This window comes from Sphaerodactylus townsendi, unplaced genomic scaffold (genome assembly GCF_021028975.2).
Source record: "Sphaerodactylus townsendi isolate TG3544 unplaced genomic scaffold, MPM_Stown_v2.3 scaffold_27, whole genome shotgun sequence".
NCBI lineage: Eukaryota > Metazoa > Chordata > Lepidosauria > Squamata > Sphaerodactylidae > Sphaerodactylus > Sphaerodactylus townsendi.
Genome location: NW_025950440.1, coordinates 548743 through 569625, shown reverse-complemented (window position 1 = coordinate 569625; position 20883 = coordinate 548743). Strand labels below are relative to the sequence as shown.

The 20883-nt window shown below is 47.6% G+C and overlaps 2 protein-coding genes across 2 annotated transcripts in view; one reads left to right on the top strand and one right to left on the bottom strand.

Annotated features, from left to right (window-relative positions):
- LOC125425308 (serotriflin-like) overlaps positions 1-20883 on the bottom strand; it is a 133490-nt gene that overhangs the window by 54723 nt on the left and 57884 nt on the right. The window lies entirely within an intron of this gene.
- LOC125425311 (serotriflin-like) overlaps positions 4552-20883 on the top strand; it is a 30883-nt gene continuing 14551 nt past the window's right edge. Inside the window, exons 1-5 of the mRNA XM_048482915.1 lie at positions 4552-4644; positions 9118-9173; positions 12150-12272; positions 13760-13847; positions 19134-19282. Of these exons, the coding sequence (XP_048338872.1) occupies positions 9120-9173; positions 12150-12272; positions 13760-13847; positions 19134-19282 (414 nt within the window). The 5' untranslated portion in view covers positions 4552-4644; positions 9118-9119. The remainder of the gene's footprint in view (positions 4645-9117; positions 9174-12149; positions 12273-13759; positions 13848-19133; positions 19283-20883) is intronic.

Genomic DNA, 20883 nt, shown 5'->3' with positions numbered 1-20883 from the left:
GGATATTGAAAGAGATAGAAAAAAAAAGTGCAGAAGAAGGAGGCTTAATGAGGATGATTGAGGGACTGCAGCACCCTTCCTTATGAGGAAAAGTTGCTGCAGCGTTTGGGACTCTTTAGTTTGGAGAGGAGACGTCTGAGGGGGGGGGATATGATTGAAGTCTATAAAATTATGCATGGGGTAGAAAATGTTGACAGAGAGAAATTTTTCTCTCTTTCTCACAATACTAGAACCAGGGGGCATTCATTGAAAATGCTGGGGGGAAGAATTAGAACTAATAAAAGGAAACACTTCTTCACGCAACGTGTGATTGGTGTTTGGAATATGCTGCCACAGGAGGTGGTGATGGCCACTAACCTGGATAGCTTTAAAAGGGGCTTGGACAGATTTATGGAGGGAGAAGTTTCCGATTTATGGCTCACCAATACTTGAGTCCCTCTTTGATCTTCGAGATTTGCAAATGCCTTAACAGTCCAGGTGCTTTCGAGGGCAAACAGCCACAAGAGAGGCCATTGCTTTCACATCCTACATGTGAACTCCCAAAGGCACCTGGTGGGCCACTGCGAGTAGCAGAGAGCTGGACTAGATGGACTCTGGTCTGATCCAGCTGGCTTGTTCTTATGTTCTTATGTTCTTATGTTCTCCTTTCAACATAAAGTTCTTAAAAAATCAAAACCAATTTTTTTTCATATGTGTCGTAGCTGCACAGAAATTAAAATGCAAAAAATTATTTGGCCACTAGGTTCCCAATACAAGCACACCTGGGCCCAAAGCTCCTGGTTCCAACAAACTTAGAAGCAGCCACACTCCAAGATGGCTCCTGGTGCAAACAAACTTAGAAGCAGCCACACTCCAAGACGGCTCCTGGTGCAAACAAACTTAGAAGCAGCCACACTCCAAGACGGCTCCTGGTGCAAACAAACTTAGAAGCAGCCACACTCCAAGATGGCTCCTGGTGCAAACAAACTTAAAAGCAGCCACACTCCAAGACGGCTCCTGGTGCAAACAAACTTAGAAGCAACCACACTCCAAGGCGGCTCCTGGTGCAAACAAACTTAGAAGCAGCCACACTCCAAGACGGCTCCTGGTGCAAACAAACTTAGAAGCAACCACACTCCAAGGCGGCTCCTGGTGCAAACAAACTTAGAAGCAGCCACAATCCAAGACAGTTATGTCTGATCAAACCCTGATTCTGAACAAAGAAAAGGGACTTTCAACCTCTGGATAAGGTGTGACTTCATGAGTGTACTTCTATGAGGCCCAATAAGATATATACTCCATTCTAGAGTGTATGAATAAATACATTTCATAGATGACGTCGGCACCCTTCTTACTTTCCAGGGATCAGCCTTCTGCAACTTGGATTCCCGCTGTGCCTTGGTCCTCCAAAGAAATCGATTATCATATTGTGGCATTATAGCTTTGAAGATACCTCATTTAAAACAAAAAGAAAACCAAAAAACAACACCTGCGCAGGATCGCCAGGACCAACCAACTTTATTAATGAGCTTTAAACACAGAAAGAATGCATGGTTGAGCTGCAAGTGGAACAAACTCCATGGGAACATTCTGCAAATGGCAGCAGCATTTATGATTTTAATTCTTTTTGATCTTGCTGGTCAATGACCATAAATAAACTATGATGATGATGATGATGATGGCAGCAGCATGGAACCTGCTGAACAGGGCAGAAAATGTTGGCCACGTGCTGCAGAGAAACCAAAGAGCAGTGAAAGCTTTAAACTCAGGTGGAAAAAATAAAACACTTCCTCTTCTGCATAGCCAAGAGAAAGCATCTCAAGTTCTCGACCCTGTCTTGGGTGGAAATGATCACTAATTTCACATTTTCTTAAAAAAAACAACCCGGGTAAAGCAGAAATAAAACTGAAGATGTCTTGAGGAAAAAGCTGTGCGGAGTTCTTCCCTAAAATGCTCTTTTCCCCCTTGTCCTCAAGCCATTTCATTTGTGCTGTGCAGAAAGGGCCGATATGGAACTTAGTGCCTCAAAACATTTTGAAAGGTTTGTGCAGGAAGGTAGACCAAAGCATTTCATTTTACCCAGCTTTTTAATTGGGGAGTTCCATCTTTCTCGGCTATTTTTCTGCTACGCTTCTAGCCAGTGTGAGAGAGAGCCAGCGTGGTGTCTTGGGTCGAATCCCCACTTGAAATTTGCACGCAGAGGCAAACCTGTTCGTTGTGAAACTGTGTCCGCTTCATCAGAATTTCTCCCTCCCCACCGCAGTGAGTACACAGCAGACACACCCGGTTGCAGAACTCTTAGCAATCCCCACTACCAGGCTAGCTCGCTTCGCTGGTCTCCCCTGATTGGCTGGAGTGCCTTGATGAGGCGGGACCTTTTCCCACTGCGGAAACATACATTGTAGGGGTGTGATAAAAAAGCCAGCGTCTAAAAGTTTAACATTTAACTGTTTAACTGTTCGCAGGCTCGGTTATCCATTACCTGTAAAACCATGAGCGATTCAAAGTTACGCGTTTGACTGTTTGTGTTTTGCATCAGCACTACTGCTGGCCCACGATCGCAAAAGCGGAAGCGAAACCAAAGAAAGGCTGTGCACACATCGCCCAGCGCTGATTGCTTGCCCAAATTCACCGTCACACTCCACGGCGGGAAACGATTCAGGGTTTCAACACTCATCCCTCCCCTCGGATCAACTCTGAATCGTGATATTGTGGTCTGTGCCACTTGCAACTAGATTCCTGCCGGAACTGGATTAAAGGGGGGGAGAAGCAGGTGTAGAAAACGGAATCTGCCACGCAAGCCATGGGGAGGTCGTCCCTCAAACCTGGTTAGTTTGTGTCCTGAAACCTGGCTAAGATGGTAGTGGGGATTCGACCTTAATGGTGACCCCAGCAAGGGACTTTCGAGGCAAGTGAGAGGCAGAGGTGGTTTGCCATTGCCTTCCTCTGCAGAGCCTTCCCTGGTGGTCTTCCATCCAAGTACCAACTTAATGGTGACCCCAGCAAGGGGCTTTCAAGGCAAGTGACAGGTGGTTTGCCATTGCCTTCCTCTGCAGAGTCTTCCTTGGTGGTCTCCCATCCAAGTACTGACCCTGCTTGGCTTCTGAGATCTGACGTGACCAGCTAAACCAGTGGTGGCGAACCTTTGGCACTCCAGATGTTATGGACGACAATTCCCATCAGCCCCTGCCAGCATGGCCAATGGGCCATGCTGGCAGGGGCTGATGGGAATTGTAGTCCATAACATCTGGAGTGCCAAAGGTTCTCCACCACGGAGCTACACCATGCTGCTTTCCCTGTCTCAAGTGACATAACATAATTTTATTTTACTTCAGAAAGAATGGTTGTTTTTGTGCAATTGCTTTTTGTTAGTTGTGTGGTGGTTAAGAGCAGCATGCTGTAATCTGGAGAACCCGGTTCGATTCCCCACACCTCCACATGAGGTCTGCTGGGTGACCTTCAGCCGGTCACAGTTCTCTCTGAGCTCTCTCAGCCCCACCTACCTCACAAGGTTCCCGCTTGGGGAGCGGGGAAACAATCATAAGCTGCTTTGAGACTTCTTACGGTCAAGAAAAGTGGGGTATAAAAACAACTCTTCGATTCTTAGTCTGACACTTTCACCACTAGGCTACACTGGCCCTCTGTGTCATTCTGCAAATGGTGAGACAGACACTGAAGTTCACATAGGTAGGTGAAACTTACGAGGAAGATAACCATGCACAAATATGGACCGTGGAAGCATCCCGAGGGGGTCTAATCCTGATAACTGGCATTTGTGTGGGATTCCATACACAATACACTGACTTTGGTTGTTTCCCCACTTACCTGCTGCTGCGTGCTACTCTCCCCAAGTAGTGCGGGGTCCCCCGGCACTCCCCACTGTGACAACGCAGCCGCCCCGACGCTGCCGCTCTCGCGCCCCCTCAGCGCGCGTCATTCCTGGCAAAACGGCACCTTTTGATGACCCCGCGGGGTCGTGGGGAAGCCCGGGAGCGCGCCAGAAATGATGTGCGCTGAGAGTAGCGCGCAGCAAAGGGGGGTCGATGGTAAGTGGGGAAACGCCCTTTGAAAGAGGCAACTGGTGGTACATTTCCAATGCTATTTTATCCTGTGCTGTTTTTACGGCATTTTTCCCAAGTCCACTCTTGAAAGCTGAATACTCAGATAACTGTAAAGGGGGAAGGGGATCAAAGGTTTGGTTTTCAACTGGGGGAATCTAGCAGCAGAAGAAACCTCCTATATTTCAGCAAGTTTTTCAACATGAGATGTTAACAATTGGAATCACACCAACTTTTCTATAAATGCAACCACTTGCTTTGAAAGCCCAGCTTCCTTTTCTGGTAGATAAAAATGTTTGTTAGGACCATGCATCACCTTGGGGCAATGTTATTAGAGCAAGGGAGTCATAAAGTACCAGGAAATAATGCACAATATAATTATGTCTTTCACCCTGACTGATGGTTGGGTGGGGGGGGGGGGGACCTGCAGAACAAACCCGTCATCCAACGCCATCAGAATCTGCATCCTTGTTTGAGTTACCTTGCGAAACAGGAAGAAGCGTAGGTATATATATCATGCTTCAATGAAGCAGAGGAATCCACCGGCTTGCAAAGGAAACTGCATCAGGACAAAGATAAATCTCCTGGCATTCCTGGAAACATAGAGGTAAGATTTGTGCATCCTTTTTAGCGGGGAAAAGTCATTTCAGAAATGCACTTATTCGGGAGATCGAAACTTGCCGGCGTGGGGAACTTCTTTACATCTAAAATCCTAATTCCACTTATGACTATTTCATTCTAAATAGCTGTACAATAGTGAGCAACAAGAGTATTTATATGATGCTTTCGGGGATACGGCAGGGGAGATTAGATCAGCAGACAAAACGTATGAAAGGGAACATCAAGACAGATAGTGGAATGCAAATATTAAGAACTATGGAATGCGCTACCTCGGAGTGCAGTGGAGTCTCCTTCTTTGGAGGTTTTTAAAGAGAGGCTGGATGGCCATCTGTCAGGAATGCTTTGATTATATGTTCCTGCATTGGAGGGGGTTGGACTTGATGGCCCCTAGGGCCATCTCTATTATTCCAACTCTATGATTCTATGATTCTAGCTGCCGATATTAATTCTATCCACATTTTTTGAAATACCAGGATTCTCCCTTCCCTCACTGAATCCCATATGAGTGCAACATATTTTTTTTAATGTATTGTCGAAGGTTTTTTTGCTTATTTCAAATTCAGGGTGTTTCCCAAAGTCTTATAGGGTATTGTTTGGTTTGGTTTTTTCCTATTTAGCTTGGGGAAGATTCGACAAAGCTCAGGAAAGCCTGATCTCTTGAAGCTATGTCTTAAACAGCTCAGCCAACAGCTCTTATAGTTAAGAACATAAGGAAGAGCCTTCTGGATCAGACCAGAGTCCATCTAGTCCAGCACTCTGCTACTCGCAGTGGCCCACCAGGTGCCTTTGGGAGCTCACATGCAGGATGTGAAAGCAATGGCCTTCTGTTGCTGCTGCTCCTGAGCACCTGGTCTGCTAAGGCATTTGCAATCTGAGATCAAGGAGGATCAAGATTGGTAGCCAGAGATCGACTTCTCCATCAATCTGTCCAAGCCCCTTTTAAAGCTATCCAGGTTAGTGGCCATCACCACCTCCTGTGGCAGCATATTCCAAACACCAATCACACATTGAGTGAAGAAATGTTTCCTTTTATTAGTCCTAATTCTACCCCCCAGCAATTTTCAATGGATGCCCCCTGGTTTTAGTATTGTGAGAAACAGAGAGAAAAATTCTCTCTGTCAACATTTTCTACCCCATGCATAATTTTATAGACTTCAATCATATCCCCCACCCCAGACGTCTCCTCTCCAAACTAAAGAGTCCCAAACGCTGCAGCCTCTCCTCATAGGGAAGGTGCTCCAGTCCCTCAATTATCCTCGTTGCCCTTCTCTGCACTTTTTCTATCTCTCCGATAGTTGATGACAAACAGTTACTACCAAATTATGAAAAACTAAATGCATGAAATCTGAGCAAACCATTTATTCCAATATGAGAGCTTGGCAGTCCGAGATCACCTGAAAGACACTGGTGGACTGAATTCTGCATAGCGTAAAAGTGTTTTGGGGACTTCATACAGCTCTCTTCCCCAAAACGATTTCAAAACGTTTTATTTCTCTCGGCCCCAGTTTAAAAATTGCTAAACTAGCAATCTCTTCCGCCCCCCGACCTGTGTTGAAGACGTTTCCTGCCTGCTAACCAAATGCAAGCAGGCAGGAAGCACTTTATTTCTCCCGCCCAAACCTCTTATTTTCATTTTTTTATGCTCTCGCCCGCCATTTGCTGTTCTGCAGCAGAAACTCCGGAAACAGTCCCCACTGAGGTTTTCTCTACTCGCAGCTCAACTGTATGCTATTTCACTGTTAAAAAGTAGACGAACATGGTGTGTTTTGCCTAGCGATCCCATGCACGTGTCGTTTTTCCTTTTTTTGTTTTGTTTTGAGGGGTATGTCTGCAAAGCTACAGTGACACAAATATGCGCATGAAGTCGTTACGGGCGACGCGAGGAATAGGCGAGACGCAGCGATATCATGGTCCGGTGGAGAGAAGCCAGCAGCAGGCTCGTCTGCAGGTTGCAGGCTAATCTGCCGTACTGTGGCCCCTGGAACCTTTTATTAGGGTTTTTTGGGGAGGCGGGAGAGCGGTAGGATGTTGCGCAAATCATGGCCTGCGGGGGCAGTGTACGTGCAGGAAGAAACGTCTCCGTCTGGGTCAATTCCACATCTGGGGGTCTTGTGACCCATGAGTCAGGCATCTTGTGCCCTGTGAGTCATGGGGGTCTTGTGACCGGCGAGTCTGCTTGCCCAGAGGGCAACAGATGGCGCAGGCATTCCGGTGCACTGTCTGAGACCCTGCCAGGTTCGCGGGCTCACCCCAACAGCACATATTGCAGCTTCTCTGTGTTGCCATAGCTTCACGAAAATTCCCCCCCAAAACCAAAAAAGAAAAAATGACACGTGCACGGGATGGCTGGGCAAAACAAACTTTATCCACCTGCTTTTTAAAGCAAAATCATCTGCAGCTGAGCTGGAAGCCGAGGAGACCTCTGTGGAAAACCTTCGCCAAATGGTGGGGGCACAGAGCAGCACGCAAAATTCCGAGCGCAACTCTGAAATTGACCAGAGCTCTGACGGTCAGCTAACAGGAGAAAAGAACTGTTTTGGCTGGCAACGCTTGTGATTTCCCGCACTGTGGGAACACAAAATGCCAAAAAGGGTCTTTCTAAACAGCCTGCCGGATGTTATATTTCCATTGTGCTGGCGTTTCTGGTTCACTCCCATTGGAGCCAGAAAGTGGGCAGTTGCCAGAGCGCCACCTGCCGTAGAGGGCGCCAAAAAAAAAAAAAATGCAGGTGGGATTTTTTGAATTTTCAGTGTTTTTTCTGTTTTTGGTCTGCAGGGGGTGCGGTTTTTAGGCTAGCAGCACCAAAATTTCAGGAATTTTTCAGGAGACTATCCTGATGATATCACCCAGGTTTGGTGAGGTTTGGTTTAGGGAGTCCAAAGTTATGAACTCCCATAGGGAGTGTCCCCATCACCCATTGTTTCCAATGGGAGCTAATAAGAGATGGGGGCTGCACCTTTGAGGGTCCATAACTTTGGACCCCCTGAACCAAACTTCACCAAACCTGGGTGGTATCATCAGTAGAGGCTCATGAAGATACTCTGAAATTTTGGTGCTGCTATCTTAATAATTGCACCCCTGACTGCAGGCACACCCTAAATTTCCCCAGATTCTCCTTTTAAATCCACCCCCTTCCTGCCAATGCTTGTTTTCTTTCTTTCTTTCTTTCTTTCTTTCTTTCTTTCTTTCTTTCTTTCTTTCTTTCTTTCTTTCTTTTCTTTCTTTCTTTCTTTCTTTCTTTTCTTTCTTTCTTTCTTTATTTCTTTCTTTCTTGCTGCTGTGCTTTCTTTCCAAGTACCTAATAAAAAAAGGTTGTTGTTGTTGTTCGGGGGCATCAAACTCAGGTTTTGCCCAGGGCTCCAGTTTGCCCAGGTACGCCACTCTGCAAAACCCACCACTCTCACGAAAGCTCATATCAACATAATTATCAATCTTTAAGGCACCATTCAGTTTTGTTTTATCCTGCTGTAACAGCCCTCCCCCTGTGCAACGAACAGCTAATTATGCAGAGGAGGGATATAAACAAACATCAGTAGTAAGTCCACCATGTTAATACTTCAGGCCATTATCCATGGACTACTTCCCACACGTGGTTGTTGTGGGCTTTCTGGGCTGGGTGGCCATGGTCTGGTAGATCTGGACATAGTGTGTAACACACTTCTCTCTGTGATACTCCTCTGAAAATGCCAGCCACAGATGCAGGCAAAACGTTAGGAACAAGATTTACCAGACCACGGCCACACAGCCCAGAAAACCCACAACAGCCAGTGGCTTGGACATACTGCCTCCATGAATGTCCATTTCACCCAAGGGCTGATACTTGGTCTCCCTTCAAAGGACTATCCCTGCTTCGCTTCTGAGATCTAATGAGATCAGGGTATGCCATGCTAGCTTACCCTCCCAGGCTGAAGTTAAGGAGGTACATTTCCACTGACATGAGCAGAAACTTCCTAATGTTGAAATCTCTTCCATGACGGAACCAATTGCATGGGGGTGGGGCTGAGTTTCTCCACTCTCCGTGATCGCCCCCTCTCAGCGCACGGCATCCCTGGTGCTCGCCCGGGCGTCCCCACGACCCCCGCAGCTCTATCTGGCTTGGGGTCATCCTAGCATACAGCGCCCGTTTACAAAGAAGCCAGGGATGCTCTTGCTTGCGCTGAGGGGAACGCGCATGACAGCAGCTTAGCGTAGGAGTGACTGCTGCTGGCTTGCCGCCCACAATGTCATGGGGAGTGCCGGGGGACCCCGCGCTACTTGAGAAGAGTAGCGCAGGGCTTAAGGTAAGTGGGGAAAGGCCCCCTCACGGGAGGCTTTCAAGTAGAAGCTGGAAAAACATCTGACAGGAATTTTCTATGGACTTTTCTCTGTGGATTAAGAGAGGTGGAATGCTTGAAGCGTCTCATCCTTTGGAAAATGTTACCTCAGGATTTCAAGTTACAGATGTTTCTTTGCTTTGCAGAGATGATCCTCCTTGTTTTGTGTGTGTGCCTGGCTGCAGAATTGCACCAATCTGAGGTAAGGGATTTGCACACTTGGGGCTAAGATGGCAGGCACCTTCTAAAACTGGAGTGTCCAATAATTGTTCTGAGTTCAGCTATGTGGATCAGGTCTAAGGAAATCCTGCCGAGGAATGGCAACAAACTGTTCCCAGATTTCTTCATTTCTGTGTTCTCTTAGGCCCCTTCCGCACATGCAGAATAATGCACTTTCAATCCACTTTCAATGCACTTTGCAGCTGGCTTTTACTGTGCGAAATAGCAAAATCCACTTTGCGAACAATTCCGAAAGTGGATTGAAAGTGCATTATTCTGCATGTGCGGATGGGGTGAGTTTCTGTTTCACAACTAGAAATAGTCAACAGGGCCTTTCCCTTAAGTTTTCCTAAACTGGGCCTTCTGACCTCAGAGAATGTTTAGGATTGGGTTATCCAGGTGGTATCTGAATTTTTCAAGGATTACAAGTGATCTCCACATGATGGAGATCAGTTCATCAGGAGAAAATGGCTGCTTTGGATGGTGGACTCCAAGGCATTTACCCCATTGAATAGGCTGACCAGACGTCCTGCTTTTGGCGGGACAGTCTCGCCTTGAAACAACTTGTCCCGCATCCTGCGGGTTTTTTCAAATGTCCGGGGTTTGGAAGGCTGCCGCACTGCCTTATGGGGCGCAAGGCAGTGAGGCAGCCTCCCACACGGCTGCAGGAGCGCACAGCCTTCTGGGGCGCTGCCATTTCCCGCCCTGTGACAGGGTGAGAAACAGGAGCGCCCCAGAAGGCAGTGCGCTCCTGCGGCTGCGCACGCATGCGCACGTGCGGCCGCCCACCTGCCTGTTCCGGTTTGTGAAGGTGACCATCTGGTCACCTTACCATTGAAGTCCCTCCCCCCAAACCCCACCCACATGAGGCTCTACCCCCCAAAATCTCCAGGTACTTCCCAACCCAAAGTTGGCAATCCTAGGCAGGGTGAATTGGAAGCCCATCCAACTCTAAATGTTGGGCCTGAATTTTCTCCAAAAAGTGTACGTTGCTGGGCCAAGAGATATTCTGCAGCGCTGGATATTTTTCCTTTAATATTGATCATGTCTATCCATGTAAATCTTGTAAACATTGGGTTGGATCTGGCAAATGCAATTTTCTCACCTGTACTTCCCATCATTGAGAGCCAGCGTGCTGTAGTGGTTAAGAGCAGGTGCACTCTAAGCACGAGAACCAAGTTTGATTCCCCGCTCTGCAACTTGATCTGTGGAGGCTTATCTGGTGAACTAGCAAGCCTCCTGCCCCTACTTGTATTACCCCAGATATTTGGCATGACTATTTTAGCAAATTTTTTAATGATGATGTTTTAAGCAATGGATCTCCTTCACCTATCCCTTTAGATTTGACAAGAAGTAGTTGAGCTGTTAGAGGACCTCAAAGGAAGGAAAGCCCCTGGCCCTGATTCTATAATCCTGGCCACTCTTTTTACCTGAGTAAACAGCTTACATATGATACCCAAGACTTGGCTGTCTGTGACTGTGTTTCCCATTCATAAAAAAGGAAGTCATTCAGAGCCCGCCAACTTCCGCCCCATCAGCCTCCTCTCACTGATAGGGAAGATTTATGCTAAATTGTTACTGAAGAAACTTCAGCTGTGGCTTTCCCACTCTGGTGCAGTGAGGGCTGAACAAATAGCCTTTCGTAAGGGGAAATCTCCTCTGGACCACGCCTTGGTGCTATTACACCTAGCCAGTAAATACTCAATCAATGCAGATAACAAACTCAATGCAGATAACAAACTCTATGCAGCCTTTATTGATTTAAAGGCTGCCTTTGACTCTGTGCCGAGAGTACTTCTCTGGGCAAAACTGGCTGCCCTCAACATTGATGCCAGACTCCTGTTCTTAATTAGGCAACTGCACACAAATACCAGTTGCCAGATCAACTATTGGATAGAGAGTTCTCTACCCTAATCACCGCAGCCAAGAAAACATGCTCCCCCCTGTATTTTTCTCTCCCATTTGAACAGGGCCACTCGGCCCTGTATTGTTTAATCAACCCTGCTCAAAGGAGAGCCATAATGCTCGCCAGGTTTAATGTTATGCCTTCTGCCTTGTTACATGGCAGATTTAACAAGCAAGAAAAGGCTAAAAGATTGTGCCCGTGTAACGATGGCTCAGTTGAATCTCTGGCCCACCAATTACTACATTGTTTCAGATTCAAGGAAATCAGATTTAAGTATGTAAATCTTACTCCTTTACATTTACCCAATCTCCCCGATTTAATTAGATTACACTACTTGTTGGACAATCCTGATCCTTCTCTCTGTATGATAGTGGCAGACTTTCTCCTGGAAATTACTAAATGCCAGTAGATTTCCCTTCACTTAACATTTATTTCCTGTACTGTGTATGTTTTTAATCAGTTTTTTTTTTGCTATTGTTGTACTGTTGTCTATGCCAATAAAGGCTTGCTTGCTTGATTAGCTTGTACACTCCAACACATGCCAGCTGGGTGACCTTGGGCTAGTCACAGTTCTTCGGAGCTCTGTAAGCCCCACCTACCTCACAGGATGTTTGTTGTGAGGGGGAAGGGAAAGGAGTTTGTTAGCCCCTTTGAGTCTCCTTACAGGAGAGAAAAGAGGATATAAATCCAACTCTTCTTCTGGAAAAAATGGGAACACAAGAAGAAGAAGAAGAAGAAGAAGAAGAAGAAGAAGAAGAAGAAGAAGAAGAAGAAGAAGAAGAAGAAGAAGAAGAAGAAGAAGAAGAAGAAGAAGAAGAAGAAGAAGAAGAAATATAAGATATAAATCCAACCTCTCCTCCTCCTCCTTCTGCTTCCTTATTCTTCTTCTTCATGTCTCCACAAATTCTGCCCCTGGAGTTCAGGAAATCCTCCCCAAGGAATAGCACTGGACTTAATACAGGGGTCTGTAGCGGGAAGGAGAAGCTAATGAAAATTTGAATGGAAGCCATAAAATGAAATGTCATGGGAGGTGTCAATTCTCTTTGATTCCAGGGATCTCTCAGCCAACCAGATGCTCTGGGGACCATCAGTGCGGACCAGCTAATGGAAATCATTGATCTTCACAATGCATTAAGGAGAAATGTGGATCCACCAGCCAAAAACATGCTGAAAATGGTAAAACGCAGGCCAGAACCCTAAAAGAAATTGACATAAGCCTATTAACATTATCAGTGTTCAGGATTTTTGCACCTATGTATGAGAACTAGGGGTGGGCAAATGGATATTTTGAATTTCGAACCATTCCCAAAATGTTGAAACTGGAAATACCCAAAATGAAACAAGGCCCTCCTGATGTTTTGGGATTTCTCCTAGGCATTTGGGGATTTTTGAAATCCATCTCCTGACATATTGGGATTGTTTTGCCATTTGGGTCTTTTCACCTGTTCATTCTATAACAGTGGTGGCGAACCTTTGGCACTCCAGATGTTATGGAGTACAATTCCCATCAGCCCCTGCCAGCATGGCCAATTGGCCCTGCTGGCGGGGGCTGATGGAAATTGTAGTCCACAACATCTGGAGTGCCAAAGGTTCACCACCACTGTTCTATTATGTCCTATGGGAAAATTAACTCGGTTGTCCAGAGAAGCTGTTTTGTTTTTTTACTTGGGAGACTCTAATCTGTGCTGTCTACTAAAGACTTGCAATGGTTCAAATGAATTGGGGAAAGGGGTCCAGTTTGAAAAGAGTGCCCCTGCGCCAGCCAGCATCCTTTTCATTGTGTCTTCTGGGGTAAACATCACATTTCCTCCGGGTCACCTCAACTGGACACTTCACCCCACTGCTCCAAAAACTGGAGGACATCCACTAAAGATCCCCTAATTTTTTTAAAAAAGTGGTCTTACTCCACAGACCTCTCAATAGGATGACCCCAGATTGGGGGTGGGGGGGAGTCTCTGTAGTGAGACCACTATGTTCATTTTTTAAAAAAAATGGGGGCTCTTTAGTGGACGGGAGACTAGATGTCCTCTCCATTGACAAAAACTAGGCCTATTCCAGGGCCTTTCCCCACTTACCTTAAGCCCCGCGCTACTTTGAGGAGAGTAGCACGGGGTCCCCCGGCACTCCCCACGAGAGGGGCGGCGACAGTGCAGCCGCCCCAACACTGCCGCTCTCACGCCCCCTCAGCGCGCGGCATCCCTTGGATCTCGTGGGGATGCCGGGGCAGCGCGCGGCATAGGGGGGATAGGGGAGAGTGGGGAAAGCAGCGCGCGGCATAGGGGAGATAGGGGAGAGTGTGGAAAGGCCCCCAGAAGCCCTGCTGCTGGAGCTAACATTCTGGGCCGACAGAAGGATTAACCCTTGCGTTTCCAAAAGATGCAGGGATCTGTATTAGTCCAAAGCAGAATTCATAAACAAAATCCCCCAAAATAGTGCAAATTTCTGAGTTCTCCAGAACTCCACACTGGGTGTATGTTATTAACCCCATCTCCAAAAAAGGGAGGGTGGAGGAAATGTTTCAGGCCATGAAAGGGAAGGCCTCAAGATCACTTTGGGAATTTTTCTGAAAACAACCTTGTCTGTGCAAAAGGCACTTGGCCATGTCTTAGTACCCATCTACTGAAACTAAGCCCACGTCCATTTATCACCTGTATCTCTTACAGAGTTGGAATGAGGAAGCTGCGGCAAATGCTCAAGCATGGGCTGATGAATGCACGCTAAATCACAGTCCAAAAGCACGAAGAGTGGTTGGTAAGTAAAACATACATCTTGAACAAATATAACTCAAGTGGATTATCTAAAAATAGGGCTTAAAAGATATTCATACTTCCAGAAGTCTATCTTAAACTTCTGTTCGGTATAAGATGCTGCAACCATTCAGGAATAGACAGAAGGTCTTTTAAAGTAAACATTGTACAACTCACACCAACCATCTGCTTAGCAGGTTTTTAATGCATCTAAGTATGTGCATTCAGAAGTCCCATTGAAATCAATGGTAAGTGCACTTAGGTCAAATACAAGTACCAACGGTCGAATCCCCACTACCGTCTTAGCCAGGTTTCAGAACACAAACTAACCAGGTTTGAGGGACGACCTCCCCATTGCTTGTGTGGCAGATTCCGTTTCTGGCGCTCGTTCTCCCCATTAATCCACGTTCCGGCAGGACCTGGTTGCAAGTGGCACAGACCCCATTGACACGGTTCAGCGCTGATCCGAGGGGAGGGATGAGGGTTGAAACCTTGACTCGTTTCCCGCCCTGGAGTGTGACGCAGAATTCGGGCAACCAATCAGCACTGCAATGCGTGTGCAGCCTTTCCTTGATTTCATTTCCGCTTTTGCGATAAGCCAGCAGAAGGGGACGTAAACGTTAAACAGTCAAATGTGTAACTTTGAATCGTTCATGGTTTACACAGGTAACGATTAACTGTTTGCACAGTTAAACAGTTAAACATTAAAGTTTTACACGCTGTTTTTTTAAATCACGCCTGTACAATGTACGTTTCCGCAGTGGGAAAAGGTCCCACCCCATCAAGGCACGCCAGCTAATCAGGGGAGACTGGCAAAGCGAGCTCACCTGGTAGTGGGGATCGCTAAGAGTTCTGCAACCAGGTGTGTCTGCTGTGTGCTCGCTGCAGTGGGGAGGGAGAAACTCCGATGAAGAGGACACAGTTTCACAACGAACAGGTTTGGATCTGCGTGCAAATTTAAAGTGGGGATTCGACCGTTATCAGAAACAGGAGAACCATAAGAACTCATGAAGGATGGGGGGGCTTCACATTTTTCACTCTCTCTATCTCTTCCCCTGTCCTGGATGGCCCAGGTTAGCATGATCTTGTCAGATCTTAGAAGCAGGGTGAGAAAACTCCAAGGAATACCAGGGTTGCTATGCAGAAAACAACAATGGCAAAACATCTCTATTAGTCTCTTGCCTTAAAATCCTATCGAGTTGCCAAAAGTTAACTGTGACTGTGACACACAAAAGAGTCCTCCATAGCAGCCTTTCCTATCTTACAAACTTACTAGAGTTCTTTGAGGGTGTAAACAGACATGTGGATAAGGGGGAACCAGTGGACATTGTCTACTTGGATTTCCAAAAGGCTTTTGACAAAGTTCCTCACCAGAGACTGTTGAGAAAACTCAGCAATGAAGGAATAAGAGGGGAAGTCCTCCTATGGATTAAAAACTGGTTGAGGAACAGGAAACAAAGGGTGGGTATAAATGGGAAGTTCTCACAATGGAGAGATGTAGGGAGTGGTGTCCCCCAAGGATCCGTATTGGGACCAGTGCTCTTTAACTTATTCATAAATGATCTGGAAGTAGGGGTGGGTAGTGTGGTGGCCAAGTTTGCAGATGATACCAAATTATGTAGGGTGGTAAGAACCACAAAGGATTGCAAAGAGCTCCAAGCGGACCTTGATAAATTAGGTGAGTGGGCTCAGAAATGGCAAATGCAGTTCAATGTAGCAAAATGTAAAGTGATGCACATAGGGGCAAAAAATCCAAACTTCACATACACGCTACAGGGGTCAGTGCTATCAGTCACAGACCAGGAAAGGGATTTGGGCATCTTAGTTGATAGTTCCATGGGAATGTCAACTCAATGCATGGCAGCCGTGAAAAAGGCAAACTCTCTGCTGGGGATAATTAGGAAAGGAGTTGATAATAAAACTGCAAGGATTGTCATGCCCTTATATAAAGCAGTGGTGCGACCGCACTTGGAGTACTGTGTTCAGTTCTGGTCGCCACATCTCAAAAAGGATATCGAAGAGATAGAAAAAGTGCAGAGAAGGGCAACGAGGATGATTGAGGGACTGGAGCACCTTCCTTATGAGGAGAGGCTGCAGCGTTTGGGACTCTTTAGTTTGGAGAGGAGACGTCTGAGGGGGGATATGACTGAAGTCTATAAAATTATGCATGGGGTAGAAAATGTTGACAGAGAAATTTTTCTCTCTTTCTCACAATGCTAGAACCATGGGGCATCCATTGAAAATGCTGGGGGGAAGAATTAGGACTAATAAAAGGAAACACTTCTTCACACAACACGTGATTGGTGTTTGGAATATGCTGCCACAGGAGGTGGTGATGGCCACTAACCTGGATAGCTTTCAAAGGGGCATGGACAGATTTATGGAGGAGAAGTCGATCTATGGCTACCAATCTTGATCCTCCTTGATCTCAGATTGCAAATGCCTTAGCAGACCAGGTGCTCAGGAGCAGCAGCAGCAGCAGAAGGCCATTGCTTTCACCTCCTGCATGTGAGCTCCCCAAGGCACCTGGTGGGCCACTGCGAGTAGCAGAGAGCTGGACTAGATGGACTCTGGTCTGATCCAGCTGGCTTGTTCTTATGTTCTTATGTTCTGAAGATTTGGGGGCAAGTCATTGGGAGGGCAAGCTTTGGGGAGTGAAGGGACCTCATGGAGTGCACCCTCCAAAGAAGCCATTTCCTTCCATCTCTAGCCTGTAGACCTGTTGTAATTACAGTTCTGCCTGACCAGTTTACCCCAGAGCCATAAGAATTGGTCCAGATCCTCAATGACGGCTACTCTTTTTAAAAAAAAACTACATTTAGTTAGCATTGCAGATTCAGGGGATTTTCTGTAAAGGTTTTGTGTTATCCTTCCCACAAAAAAATAGATTTCAGCTGTTTCTCAAAGTCTGAGCAGACTTTCTCCACAAAAACAGAGAGGCTGTTAACTCCAGTAAACTCATACTTCTTTCTGGGGGGCTTGGTCAGGTGTTTCAAATTACAGAGACTTTCTTTACTCCTGATATGGGTCTTGTACAGAATATGTACAGATGATGTTTCTATGGCCAATCTGTGAGTACTTTCTAGCATTTCATTGTTGCTGCTTCTGCTGAGGAAATGCCATTCTTCCCACAGCAAATGACCCCATAAAACTGTCAAGCTCTGTTTTAAAATACACTAGTTATATAAACTAGATTTGAGAACAGTGGCACCTTCGACACCAGCAATATTTTGGAGGTATAAGCTTTTGAGAGTCCGGTCTCTGATGAAGGAAGTTTTGAGTCTCGAAAGCTCAAAACCTGTAAATCTTGTCGGTCTCTGTGGTGCTACTAGACTCAAATCTAGCTTTGAGACTTTGGCCCTTTCCGCACTGCAGAAAGGGCGCCCCTGCACCGGCAGGAATCCTGCCAGGGGAGGGGTGGGGGCCATTCGCACGGGAGTGTGCGAGCAGCCCCCGCAGAAGCTGGCGTGGGAGAGGCGGCTCCGCACGGAGCCACCTCTTCCCCATCCCCCCCACACTCACCTCGTCGTCCTGCATCACCCTACTGGACTACTAAGACCGGCCCATGCTGCCCTCCGACCTCCAGGGGTCGGAAGACAGCGAGGGAGGGTCTCAGCAGTCCGGTAGAGCGACGCAGGATGACGAGGCGAGGGGGAGGGATGGGGGAAACAGCATGTTCCCGGCGGTGCCATTCGCACCGCGCCGGTGGGAACACGCTGTTTTTCAAAAACCTCCCTCCAGGAGGGAGATTTTTTGGGGTGGCCTGACGCCGCTCTGGGGGAGGTGGAGGAAAGCCAGGTCGGCGCTGCTGAGAGAGTGTTTTACATCCTCTGCACTCTGTTGAGTCAATAGAGGGGGAAAGACCTGTATCATTGCAAATGAGCAAATATTGTCAGCGTTTTCCCCAATCCTGTACCTTTTCCCAAAAAAAAGTCTGTCGGATCTGCAATATAAATAACGGCACTAGATTCAACTAGGCCGTAATTGTGACAGGGGGCCTTTCCCCACTTACCTTAAGCCCCGCGCTACTCTCCTCAAGTAGCGCGGGGTCCCGGGGCACTCCCCACTGCAGGGGCGGCGACAAGGCAGCCTCCCCGAAGCTGCCACTGTCGCGCCCCCTCAGCACGCGTCATTCCTGGTGCTCTTCCAAACGGTGCCTTTTGATGACCCTGCGCGGAGCGCGGGGTCGTGGGGAAGCCCAAGCACACGCCAGAAATGACGCGCGCAGTGAGTAGCGTGCAGCGACGGTGGTAGAGGGGAAAGTGGGGAAAGGCCCAGGGGGGCACATCGTGAACTCCGGAGCGATGAGCATGCGTGTGCTGGGCCGGCTGGGCGGCCGAGCCACACCTGGCATGATCGTGTGATGCGCATGAGCTTGGAAGGGTGGAGCACACTCCCTATATATTAGGCAGCACGCGGTTGCCCCAACCTTCTTCGATGCCTGGAGCAAACTGACCCACCCACCCTCTCTGTTTCAAAAGGGTTGGGTTGGCTGCTCTACTTGTTGCAGCCGTGCTGTTTTGGGCAGAGGAGAGCATCCTTGTGGGGAGGCCAGCTTGTGTGCTGGACCTCCTCGTGGTTGGGGGCCTCCTTAAGAGGCTTGGGGTGGGGCGGGCTCATGGTGCATGCCGCGGAGGCCTCTGCAATTCGACCCTGACACCCGAGCAGTTAGGGGGCCACAAAGGGCGGGTGCCCCGGTGGCCCCTACCCTGTCCTCTCCAATAGGGATTGGGGTTGTTGCCGGGGTCAGCCAAGGGTGCTGACTGGCTGCTGAACAAATGTGCTCCTCTTGTGCAGAAAGACATCTTGTGCAGAAAGACCATTGTTTTTATCAGTCACTGGGTGTTTGTTGTGAGGGGGGAAGGGAAAGGAGATTGTAAGCCACTTTGAGTCTCCTACTGGAGAGAAAGGGCGGATATAAATCCAAACTACTACTACTACTCCTACTCCTCCTACTCCTCTACTTCTTCTTCTTCTTCTTCTTCTTCTTCTTCTTCTTCTTCTTCTTCTTCTTCTTCTTCTTCTTCTTCTTTTTATATTTCCAATTAGAGGCTCCCAAATAGTAATTTACAGACTTGGGAACAGCCTTTTTTGCTTTCAGACAAGAATCTCAGATCTTGCAGGCAAGATCCGTGCAGAGCCTAAACAAGCTCGGAACACAGATGAGTGTCTAGAAGGAATTAATTTCACCACCAGCCACGTATTGAAAGTTATACTGATTAGTAGAACCTGCCCAAGGTATTGCTCTGATTTTTTTTGGGGGGGGAGGGGGACAATTCTCTATTTGCAGGTAGAAATCAATGTGGTGAAAACCTCTTCATGTCAAGCGGGCCCTCCAACTGGACTAACGCAATTATATCTTGGTACAACGAAAATAAATTTTTCAAACACGGCGTGGGAGCAACCCCAGAAGGCGCGGTCATTGGCCATTACACGCAGGTACAGCAACACCGCTCTACTTTTTCCAGTCAGGGTTTCACTAAGACTTCAGCAAGCATTTACAAGCTTTCGTTGGGCTGAGTGGACCATGTGGCAAGCAGAAGTCTCTGTGGTTACAGCAGAGTGTCCAGGGCCGATTGGCCATTCCAAGCACAAGAACTACTCCCAGCTACCTCCCCTCTTCCACCGGGGCAGAGCCTGCTCAGTGTCAAGAAGGGTGGCACCCAGCCACCCGCCCCCCCATGTGGTGTCGGGCAGACTGAGGTTTTTCTCTTTTTCTCCTTTGCTAGGGCAACACCCTCTCCAAGAGCCATTTTTCCCCTCCCAGGCAACCTCTGAGAATGTCTGGAACAAAATAATTGAAACACACATCAGTTGCTGTCCGAGGGAGGGACCACCCTTGGTCGGAGTCTTTTGACCCAATAACCACACCACACTCTTGGCTGGGGTAAATTATTTGGCCATAGCCATCTATTATACAATCAGAAGCGTGAGGCGCAGCATGGGATTTTTGGACCTGCTCTGTAACATTGCCGCAGAGCTCCAGGGGCGGTCGGCCTCTTACTGGAGCTTCGCTCTGCTGTGAAGAAGCAAAAGAGGAGTTTGGATTTATATCCCTCCTTTCTCTCCTGCAGGAGACTCAAAGGGGCTGACAATCTCCTTGCCCTTCCTCCCTCACAACAAACACCCTGTGAGGTGGGTGGGGCTGAGAGAGCTCCGAGAAGCTGTGACTAGCCCAAGGTCACCCAGCTGGCGTGCGTGGGAGTGTACAGGCTGAATTCCCCAGATAAGCCTCCACAGCTCAAGCGGCAGAGCGGGGCATCAAACCCGGTTCCTCCAGATCAGAGTGCACCTGCTCTTAGCCACTGCGCCACTGCTGCTCCTGTGGAGAGCATCCGCTGGGCGGTCGACCCCTTGCAAGAGCATCCCTCCGGTGTAATGCTCAGCTGGATGGTTGACCTCTTGCTGTAGCATTCCCTGGCAGCAGGAGAGGGGCAGATCCCTAGCTCCCCTCCCCTGGCCCTTTCAGATCAATACCCATGCGCCAAACCGAGAATGGCTATGACAAAGAAGCATGTACTAACAAAATCCAAAGCACTATAGGGAGAGATGGGCGGGCAAGTCGCTGGCCGACCCAAGCACGTAGCCAGCACAAAGGCTGGTCTGGACCTTTAAAGGTTCCGGCAAGCCTCTTTCATGATGACGTCATGGGGTAAGCACCGTGACATCTGTCTGCCCTGTCATGACATGGCTACAAACCCACTTCTTATTATTATTTATTATTATTATTTATTATTTTATTAGATTTTTATACCGCCCCATCCCCGAAGGGCTCTGGGCGGTGCACAACATGTAAAACAATACAGTTAAATAACATTTAAAATAACATTTAAAAGCAGCAATAAAATCTCCTAATACATATATCAAATATAAGCCCAGATTTAAATTTAATTTAAAATTCAAGATGTAAGTTAGTTTAGTTTAGTTGGCATCCAGCATTCTAGTCATATAAAATCCCTCCCTCCCTACGATAAAGGGAGGCATGGCGAGTCTTCTGCCCTTACCAGGGCTAACGCTGGGGACTCCTTCCTGCCCATCTT